This window comes from Acanthisitta chloris, unplaced genomic scaffold, assembly GCF_000695815.1.
Source record: "Acanthisitta chloris isolate BGI_N310 unplaced genomic scaffold, ASM69581v1 scaffold3878, whole genome shotgun sequence".
Lineage (NCBI taxonomy): Eukaryota > Metazoa > Chordata > Aves > Passeriformes > Acanthisittidae > Acanthisitta > Acanthisitta chloris.
In genome coordinates, this window is record NW_008685414.1 from 47739 (window position 1) to 59123 (window position 11385).

Below are 11385 nucleotides of genomic sequence, written 5' to 3' on the forward strand. Positions count from 1 at the left end.
ATGCAACCAAACACTCATGCATGCTCACTCACATGAGCCTTCTTCTGCCGCCTTGACCAAGCGGGATTTTCTTGGCTCGTTCGGGTTCTCATTGCTATCCTGACTTGACGTGCTGAGAGAGCAGTCATCCAGGCTGTTTCGCTCACCATCGTAGCTCTAGTTGGAAGGCATATACAGGAGTGTAACAAGGTTGAGTGCTCAAGTGTTGTCAGTTGTTCCCATGTACCTCCAAGAGCAACATGAGAAGAAATCCCTGTAGTTCCCTGGGCACCTTTTTGTTCAGTGTAGGTCAAATCAATTTACTTCGCTGGTAACCTTGACAAGCCATTTTATATGTGTGTTATAATAAAAGAAACAGACTTTGATGGTGAGTTGTGACTTTTCCTCTGCCACTAGTGTGAGCAGTAGCCACAGGAAATTCAGATGGATGGAGCAGATTCAAATTTCATAGAATCATAGAACATTTTGTGTTGGAAGGGACCTTAAAGAAGAAATAATTCCAACACCCTGACACAGGCAGGAACACCTTCCACTAGACCAGATTGCTCCAAGCCTTGTCCAGTCTGACCTTGAACACTTCGAGAGACAGGGTATCCACAACTTCTTTTGGCAACCTGTGTCAGTGCCTCACTCCTCTCACAGTCAGGATTTTTTTTCTAATATCTAACCTAAACCTACTCTCTGTCATTTTGAATCCATTACCCTTGGTCTTGTCACTACATGCTGTCAATGGTCCCTCTCTATCTTTCTTGTAAGCTCCCTTCAGGTACCGGAAAGATGCAAATAGGCCACCCCAAAGTCTTCTCTTTTCTAGGAAGAACAATCCCAATTCTCTCAGCATCTCCTCATAGGAAAGGAGCTCCATGCCTCTAATCAACTGAGTTGCCTTCCTCTGGTCCCCATCAGGTCGATGTCCTTTCTGTACTAGGGATCCCAGAGTTGGAGGTAACACTGCAGTTGGAGGTAACCTCAGTGGAGCAGAGGGGCAGAATCCAGCCCCCATCTGCTGCCCACACTGCCAGGGATGAGCCCAGGACATGTGTGGTTTCTGGGCTGCCAGGGCACATCCTGGGTCATGTCCAGCCTCTCATCCACTAGCACCTCCAAGTCCTTCCTGGCAGGGCTGCTCATTTAATACAGGTGAAAGAGCATAAGAGGCAGAGCACTGTAAAGCTGAATGATATGAAACATCTATTGTATTTGAAGAGTTACTGACAATGCGTTTGATGTCATTGTCTAATAAATGAGGCTCTTACCACACAGTCACATAATTTAAAAAAAACAACACATGAGTGATTAGTTTTCCTCATTGTGAATTGATATGAGCAATGGGGTAAGTGTGACCACAAGCATTCATAGCATTGTCTGCTGCAGTTTTAGGAGAAAGCATATGGCAACACTCATCCATGGCATAACTCCTCTTACATCTGCTCTGTTGTATTCAGGATGAGTCTGGCGCAATTTCACTGATGATAATTTTAGTGGTGACTGTCAATTAAAAAGTGACTATTTTGCAAAGTTGACTCCTTAAATACAATGGAATTATAATCAGCTGCTTTATTATGTCTCAATGTATAGAAGAAAGAGAAGTCTATTAATCTTGCTTGCTAATTTTAATTAGAGCATGTACCTCGAATTCCAATTAGCTCTATTAGGCTGATAAGCAATAGAGAGTGTGCAAGTAGAAAGGGCATTTCACTAAAAAGCATTTTGTGCTTTGAGTGGTAGCAAAGAGACCAGACTTTTTATGTTTGGCTGTGGTGGAAAAAGGAGCTGAAGAGATAAGCCCATCCAATACAGTAAGGATGAAGTCAAATGACCCTGTATTTTGGCTTGAGGACTATGAATAGTGGGACCCATTACTGACCTACTTTGTGAGCACAGCAGTAGGAAAATATACTCTGCTGTGTATCAGCAAGGTACTGAACTCTCATCTGAAGAGTTCCACTTAAGCTCCTTGATTTTTCTGTTGAAATAGCAAATTACAGATAATGGGCTGAGAGTGGCCTTACTTTCAGCTCTTGTCTGAAAATCAGCAATTCATTTTGGATAAGCCAAAAAAACCCTCAGCCCCTAATGAGCTGTCTTGAACTTCAACAAGATATCAAATAATTTTAATTTTATTAGTAGCAGTGGGATCTGCTTTGAGCCATAACTGTACCTGTTCATAAAGAGTACGCTCTATCTTTTTGTCCTCTTTCTTCTTAGAGAGCCAGCGTTCACATAGGAAAACGAATGACTCCTCTGTTGTCTCATCCAAAATCTCTACCTTTTCCAGAAACCAGTCAGGACTGAACATACTATTGTCGTGACGAATCTTGATCTTGTATAAAATGCCAAGGTCCACAGCCTCTATAGTAAATGTATCCTCCTGTAGAGTGTTCAAGAGCAGTTGATTCTGTTAACAAACTCTCAAAAGATCAGCTACTGAGCAAAAGCAAAAAACAGAGACTGCAGAGCATGGTGCGTGTTTAAATTCCGTATCACAAGATGGTGCTTGGCTAAAAAACTTTGCAGCAAGCTATAGAGGCATATCTGTAAGCTGAAACTGTTCTGCAGAGGCCTGCTTCTGCTAGGAGGGGAGATGCAAAAACATCACATTTACAACCAGTTAGAATATTGAAAGCCTGGAAGACTTTTAAGTTTAAGTATACCTCTATTTCTAATCCACTTAGATTCCTATGGACAATCCAGATAAGACAATCTTTGCCGTCATTACATCTGAGTATCTCCATGTGAGTCTGTGAATGTGACTCATGGACTGACCAGAGAGCATCACTTTTGGTGTGATTTTTTCAAACACAGCCACAGTTTAGGTGCCATCAATAATAATGCTTTGTTGTGAATTCCAAAACATACCATGTACACGGAAATCTGTTGCACAGAGGCTATGGGAATGCGAGGACCCAGGATTTGTGTGATCCCAAATATGCAGCTAACACTTCAAGCCACTTTATATAGGCCAAGCTCAAAATTTGTCCAACAGTGACTTCACAGAAACATCTGCCCACTTACTGCAGTGGCTGTCAGTTATTGTACCCAGCTGACAATCCATACAAAGCATTTTAAGAGATAATAATGTGGCAAATGGAATCAATCAATTCATCTCTCATAGGAAAATGCAGTCTATAAAGACAGTCATGGACTTGTTAGGTTAAAGACTGAGAAATGGAAAGTGTTATTAACCCACTGCATTTGTACCTGTCCTCTTTCAAACTTGTTGAAGTTTGTTTCAGATTTACTGAGTTTTCTCTCTCCCATGTCCCCCATATCTCCATAGATATTTAGGAAAACATTAGCATCTGTCCCAGCACCATAGATATCTCCAGTGAACACGCTGATCTTGTATGTGTGAACTGCAGAAAGAAACAGAGACATGATTTCAGGTCAGGTAATCTATTAAGATCTATGTTAGATACCAAATTTACTTAAGAAGATGTACCCCAGATTTTCTGCTCATTGCTCAGTTCTTGGAGGTTTTAAATCCCATATGGCTCTTCCTTTCAGGTTTCTGATCCAAAGATTGGAGAAACTGGAAATCCAAATGATCACCTGGGCTGCAATTTGCTGACTTTGCTTTCCTCCATCTAATCAATGCCTGTGCATTCCTTTGATCGCACAGTTCACAGTTTAAAAAGCAATGAATCATTATGGTTATTACTGGATGGGAAGTCAATACAAATCAGGGAACTCAGCACCTTTTCATATGTCAAGGGACATAGATCTGAGAACGAGTCATTCAGTGCTGTGAATCCTTAATACTCCATCTTCCATAAACTCCAGGGATTTGGATGTGCAAATTACTACACGAGTTAATGGCATGTATCTCTGTAAATTCCTCAAACAGAAAGAGAACAGGTTTCTGGGTATTTCTGCTGAGACAGTATTTAATTAAGGAAGTGTTGGAGCTGTTCTGTTTAAATACCCTTTCTCTTTAGCTTGCTTAATGCTGAGACAATAAAACCTCATCAAGCCTTTAGTAATGTGCTTTCCTAAACCTGTTAAATACCTCTGTTTTTATTTTGGTACTTTTTTCCCAATTACATGAGGAAAACAAACAGTTACTGAAAGCATACTCTCCAAGAAAACAATGAGGGACTGCACAAGTCTCTGATTACCCTGGTGGCATATGAGCTATGGAGAATACTTTGCAAATCCCAGGGCAATGCAAATGAGGAAGAGGCACAAAGTCTTAGTTAGGATTCTTTGTACATTAACAACACTGAAGAAAATTGCTATATTGCCTTTTTTTCTTTCATAGTAAAAAAGAGCCTATTCTGCTTTGTCATCCATGAAAGATTTCCATCGATTTCTCTAAGAAATGGATCAGAATTACCACCTGAGAACATCAATCAGGCTAGGTGCAATGCTGGGTTTTCTGGTTTGTCTTTTCACATATGTCCTACAGACCTATAGCTTTGTATTTGAGAGGCAACTGATACATTAGTAATGAAACAAGCAGTGCATATAGTCTAATTAGTCAATGCATCCCTCTTTGGCTTTTGTTTCCCAGTTCTAGAGACCTTCAGGCCTGAAACAGTCTCTTATAAAAAAAAAAAATGATGATCCTCAGAGTAACACAAGGTGATTTGCCATCACTGTCATTTACATTGTGTCACTGCCCAAGATGTATGAGGACTCATAAAGAAGCAGAAGATATAATTGTCATCCCAGATATTTTATATCAAAAGCAGAAGTTTCCAAACTTAGCCCGAACTCCCAGCCAAAAGAAACCTTCAGTTATCCAAAATTTCTATTCCATGGATTGTTAAACTTGTTTTAAGGTTTTGCCTTTAGAAGGAAACATTAGTCACCTTGGTTAGTTAACACTTGGTAACCGATCCAAGGTAAAGCAATGGAAATTAGTACGTTAGGGAAAATGTCATGCAGGCATCTAGCAGTCATTGAATCATAGAATCATCAATTTCTTTGATCTGGAAGAGACATTTAAAGGCCATCTAGTCCAACCCTGCTGCCACGGGCAGGGACACCTTCCACTAGACCAGTTTATCAGAGCCCACCCAACCTGATCTTGACTGTTTCCAGGGGTGGGGCATCTGCCACTTCTCTGGAAAATCTATGCCAGTGTCATGCAACTTACTAATTGATATTAAAATTGAATTTGCCTCTGCAGGAAAAAAAATCTCCCATGAGCTACCATGTAGTTCATAATCTCTCTTTTCTAAGGTCATACTGCAAAAGCTCCTGCCTTCTTTCCAGAAGACACCTCTTCCCTTGGCAAAGGAAGACACTAACAATCCAAATAAATTCCACTTTGACAATCTCGTACTGTAAATGCAAATTAGACTCTGAGAGAAAAGAAACAGTGAAAAATTTATTTTCTCTGTTGCCAGATGCAAGAATCAAGAATGAAAATGGCAGCTCTGCTCAGGACAAGGAAGGCTCATGGCCTCTCTAAAGGGCAGACTGAGCTTTGGGTGGGAGGACTGTTTTTAGTGGAAATAAAAGAGGTACCAGCAGCTGAGCATATACAGAAGCAACAAGTTAGGGATGAAAATTCAGTCCTTATTCCCTTGTTTCAGCACCAGTAGGGCCAAACACTAAATGTCAACACTTTCTAAGGTGGGTTCAGAACTGAATACAAATTTATTTTCTTCCCCAGAGGCACTTTAATGAGGTGAAAGTGGCTGCACAGATCCAGATTTCTAAAGGGTGTCCACTTGTACCTGAAAGGCAGTAGGCAAAAGCAACTTTGGGAGGAAAGAGGAGCATAAATCAGATTGATAGGGTAGTAAAGGAATGGGCAGAGTGCACAGGACAGGTGACTTGGGCAAACAAGTATGTTAACATGACCTGGAAGACAAGATATTTTATTAGGCATCCGAGGAGACATGCAAACTATGTCTGTGTGAAAGGGTGTCTGTGACAGGTTCTTAAAAGCTCCACAGGAAAATAATGATGTTACTGCACAGAAGTTTTTCAGTTTTACAAGTGGCCAGAGAAGAGGAAGAGGGAAAAAACTGAACATTTGTACCTGCATTACATTTACCTGAACCACACATCCAAATGTTTTATTCAAAAAAATCAGAGAAATAGGTCCCTACCCACTCCAGGAACTCTATTACCTTCTAATGCATCATCAACTTCTTCCCGTATCTTCTTGAGTGTCCCATCCTTCATGAGTTTTTCAGTATAAATATCAGAGGGTACCAGTTCTCTGACAGTCTCGCCATCATCCTCAGACTTTGCAAGCCATCTTTCACATGGAAATGTGACAGTTTCTGAGCCCTAGAGAAAACATGCCAGAGATAATCTCTTTAAAACAACAAGAGCACATTAGCATTTCACTTTTGAAAATACTCTGACATGAAGGCAAGGATTTTCAACTCATGCATGTGTGCATGTGCATGTGTACAGGCAGACCTGAAATAGTGTATAGAAATATATTTCCTTGGAAAGAAGACATCTGAGTCCTCTGAGAAGAAGCACTGAATGTGCAGCAGGGAACTGTATTCTCAGTGGCTGTTTCAGACTGGCTGTATGATCCAGTAATCTGTGCCTTTCCCAGTTTTCAATCTTGCAAATTTCTAATCAGGACTGCACTATTTCTGCTGAAGCCATGTTTTACTGAGACTCAGTAATCCCTCTTCTATCCTAATTCAAGAAGCATTCTCTTTGAAGTCAGTAGGGCTTTTTTTTGAAGCTCAAATCAAGATTTTGCCTTATAATTCTGTGACTCAACTGGTCAACATGTATGGCAATTCCCATACATGAGTTAAGAGGAGAAAAATACTGATTTTACTTTTGATCTTTTGTTTTGACTTCACTTTGGTGGAAACAAATATGATTTATATCATCAAATGGACATAAACAATAGAACATGTGTTTTCCATTTGGAAAATCAATCCCAGACTATTCATTAGAACAGACTCCTATAAGGCCTCCAAGATACTAAGACCCAGGCAGCTTTCTAAGTGCTGTGCACCCTAGGCTATGACTCCATAAGGAAAGGGACATGAGCCATCATGCAAGTTGCAAAGGCCACAAGTCTGAACAGAATATAAAAAAAGAAGTTAGTTTTAATCTTGCTGTAACTAAATGAAGAAAGGAAAGTGGCGCTTTTTTTACTGAGAACTCCATAGCTTCTCTCTTATTCAGCACAGGAACTTCCTGATCTTTCCAGTACTCTGTGCCATCAGTGTCATGTATAATATATGAATGTGTGGTAATAGAATCACAAAATGGTTTGGGTTGGAAGGGACCTTAAAGCTTATGTTGTTCTAATCCCCTGCCATGGGCAGAGCTGCTCATCACTAGACCAGGTTCCTGCAAGACCCATCCAACCCGGCCCTCAACACTTCCAGGGATGGGACAGCCACAGGTGATCTGGGCAACTTGTACCAGTGCCTCACCACTCTCACAGCCAACAATTTCTCACCAGTATCCAACCTAAACCTGCCCTCTGGCCAGTTTGAATCCATTCCCCCTTGCCCTGTCACTCCAGGCCCTTGTCAAAGTTCGTCTCCAGCTCTCTTGCAGTTGCCCTTTATGAACAATTTCCACCCTAATTACTCAGTTGTGATTACTTATCTAGCCAATATACGATCCTTTCTTCACTACTTTTACAAGTTACATGTTAAAATAATAATATACAGTGGGAGAATGGAATAGCTCTCACTGTAGCAATCTCAAATATTGTTATTACTGTGTACTACAGTGCTGTACTGCCTGGAGCTGCCAGATCCTGCCCTGCCTGACAGTAGCACTAGGGAGGAACACATTGTGCATGTAAGATCAGAGTATTGTTCCAGACACAGCTAACCTGGAATGAACAGGTCACAGATCCCAGAGAAGTTGGTCTGCAGTAGCTGAACTCCTCCAAGGAGCTTCTGTGACTGAGTGTCTTGAGTCTGTAGCAGAATAACCTTTTGAGCTCACACAGCCTAAATCTTCTTCTGTCAATAAAATACAATTTCTCTTCCTGTGGTGTTGCTGGTTAACCCCAGACTTGCAATGTTTAACTCTATAAGGAGGTTTGGAGCATGACATACAAAATTATGTCAAAGAAAATCAGCAACGTTTCGGGTAATTTCAAATCTTTTACTTCCAACTGCTATTTTTGCTGTACAGGCAGAATACAGCACCTAATGATTGGCCACAATTTATGCCTCCTCATTTCTGTACTAGCTGTCTGATCACTTAACCTGTACTATCTCACTGTATGCTGAGCAAACTAACAGTGCTTATCTCCTCAGCTATAGACTGGGAAGAGAGGGCTTTCCAGAATGATGTTTCAGTGCTGAAACTCTCTCCTCCCAGTAGAGATCCCACTTCACAAGAGTGATGCGACATCTCTCACTGAAGCTTATAACTGCTTCTAAACATTCATACTGTTGGCTGTATGTACCATTGCTGTGAACACTGTTTATTTGCTAATAGGATATCTAGGGACCCAAGTGCCTGCACAGTGGACATAATATGCAGTTACTGTAAGAGTTAATTGAATCATTATCATTAATCACTATGTCATTGCCACAGTTTTTACTGGAGTTTTCTTGTTAGTGACTGCATTAATATTTAAGTGATGTAGAGTGCACTGATCTATGTTACTCACGGTAAAATCCTCTTGCAGCCTTGAACAGAATTTGTTTCATTAGCGTCTGAGTCTGGGTCTCAGCTTATACTGTGCTAAAAGTCAGTGCTTTTCTCTTCTCCAAGTTGTAACAAATGAAATATAATTACCAAATATAACTGGCATGCCAACACGGAGTTTTTTCAGCATGCAACAATCCTAGTTTCCTACCCAAGTGCTTTGAATTTAATCTGAAAAGTTACTGACCTCATTTTTCTTTTTCAGCATTACAGATACATCTAGACACATCTTAACAGTCTAATCAGGTAGCACAGCTTTTAGAAGTGTTGGCAGCATATTGCTATCCTGTGGCAGGTTGTAATATCCTGCAGCTGATCAGTGGAATCATGCAGTGCTCTGCTTTCTCCCTTTTTCCCCATGTCATAATCAAAAGATCAGCAGAATTGTAAATTTCTTTCTTTCTAAGCTGTTCAGGGTCTTCCTCCCTTCCTCCACCTTCAGGTTTCTCACCCTCTACCTTGTCTTCAAAACTGCTGCAATGACTGCAGGGGGTACAGCCTCAAGACGATTTCTGGGCTAATGGAAGAGCACCCAACATGGAGCTTTCAGGCACTTCCCAAAATGCTCACTTTATAGTAAATATAGAAAGAGGTAGCCCAAGAATCTTTTTTTCCCTTGGTTTCCGCACATTTGCACATACCCCTCTGAATCTTCCCTAGTCTATGACCAATAACATCTCTGAAAACAATATAAACTTGTCCATTAACCTAATGAAGCTGTACAAGTCAAGGGTTAGGCAATATACTGAGGGTCTGAAAATAACGGACTGGCAAAAAGGTGATCATGAGTAACAATCTGAGGGTATTGGCTTGTAAAGAAGCTTGTAAAGATGATAGAAAATGAGGCTCAGGGAGGACCTTTCTGCTTCCTGCAACTGCTTGATAGAAGGTCATAGCCAGGTGGGGATTGGTCTCTTCTCCCAGGTAACCAGCAACAGGACAAGAGGAAGCAACCTCATGTTGCACCAGAGGAGGTTTATATTGGATATTAGGGAAAATCTCCTCTCTGAAAGAGTAGTTTGAGTGCTGGCACAGGTTGCCCAGGGCAGTGGTGTCACCATCCCTGGAGGTTTTTTAAAAGCCATGTAGATCTGGCACTTGGGGATATGGGTTAGTGGTAGTCTTGGCAGTGATGGGATAACAGTTGGACTCAATGGTCTTAGAGGGCTTTTCCAGCCTAAATGATTCCATGATTCTATGATGATGAATGTTCAAGGCAGACCTTTGAGTTGATTGTGTAGCAAACAGAACAAAACATGTTCTGGAAATTTCAGAAGAGGAAACAAGATGAGAAGCAGGCCCACCATGACTGAATGAGCCGTGTTTACACCAAAACTTCGTATTAGAAGTCACTTGAGGAGGGGGCAGACCTGAGACGGAGATAAAAGCTGACATCTCTTTGGAATAAGGGGAGATAGGACAAGAGGAGAGAGCTTGCTGGCAAGCACAGCTCGCGCTCCAGTTCTGGACTGGCCCTGAAGAGGTGATTTTCTTTTGAATTTCATTCCTGTTCCTATAGCCAGCATCTGAAAGCACAGCCAAGGAACAGTTTCTTATGTGGACAAGCTCAAGGTGACCAATTTGACCGCACTGTCTTAATTCTGTTGACATGAGCAACAAAAAATCCTGGGATCTAACCTGATCTTTTTCATGTGAGTGACTGAGGGACTTGCACTGCATTTAATTATACTGGCTCCCTGCATTTATTCTTCCAGAATTAAGGGAGTGATTTAATTATTTCTTGTCCATGTTTAGCAACAATACTTCTATTTTAAAACAGTACACTCACTTTCCACTCCCTTGCCTCTGATTCCTCAAAACAGAATGACACATGAAAATAAGAAGCTTTAAGAAAGCAATGACTGAAGATCCTTATCATCAATATTTGAAGAATAAAACATAATAATACATGTTTGCTGTCTCCAGATCTCCAAGCTACAGCAAGTTCATTTAGTGTGCATTGCTCTAGAGGGAGTAATTTTTCAGTGTTAGTCACGCTTTGTATACAGAGGATGAGCTTTTGGAAGTGGAAGTGGCTGCTCATGGAAACATATTGCAGAGTGCTGGTATTCACGGCCTACCTTCCCACTTGGCAACAGCCTCCGAATTGTCACATGGTCCAAATGCCATCCGGAGTTCACTCCACTACCATTGTGTCCTATGCGAATCTTTTCAATTATGTCACCAACATCCTCCAGCTACAGGAAGAACAAAGCAGAAGCAAAGCAAAACAAAACAAAGCGACAACATAAAACGATCCTCAAAACCACAAACAGAAAACCAACCCAAAATAAAAAAAAAGTGAAATAAATAAATATGGCATGAACAACAGGTGACTTTTGAGACGCAACTTCTTTAGCTTATTTCTTATTTTTGCCATCTGTATGAAGTCCCAGGTGAGCATATATTAGCATTGACCTCAATTATAGAATCATAGAATAAAATCCTACAATGGTTTGGGTGGGAAGGGACCTTAAGGGCCATCTAGTTCTAACCCCCCTGCCATGGACAGTGAGACCTTCAACTAGACCAGGTTGGTCCAAAACCCACCCAATCTGGCCTTGAACATTTTCGTAGAATCATAGAATTTAAGGGTTGGAATAGACCTGACAGATCACCTAGTCTCAACCATCCCTGCCATGGGCAGGGACACCTCCTCACTAGATCAGGTTGCTCAAGGCCTCATCCAACCTGGTCTTGAACACTGCCAGGGCTGGGGCAACCACCACTCCCATGGGCCACGACCTCCCCAGTGGAAAACCTTTTTCTAAT

General features: G+C 41.2%; 1 protein-coding gene across 1 annotated transcript in view; it reads right to left on the reverse strand.

Moving 5' to 3' along the window:
* Positions 1–10811, reverse strand: part of LOC103807040 (lipoxygenase homology domain-containing protein 1-like) — a gene marked incomplete at both ends in the record, with an annotated part of 56275 nt that extends 45464 nt beyond the window's left edge. The window contains 5 exons of the mRNA XM_009079758.1: positions 33–156; positions 2162–2371; positions 3202–3356; positions 6087–6249; positions 10695–10811. Of these exons, the coding sequence (XP_009078006.1) occupies positions 33–156; positions 2162–2371; positions 3202–3356; positions 6087–6249; positions 10695–10811 (769 nt within the window). The remainder of the gene's footprint in view (positions 1–32; positions 157–2161; positions 2372–3201; positions 3357–6086; positions 6250–10694) is intronic.
* Between the last annotated feature and the right edge of the window lie 574 nt (positions 10812–11385).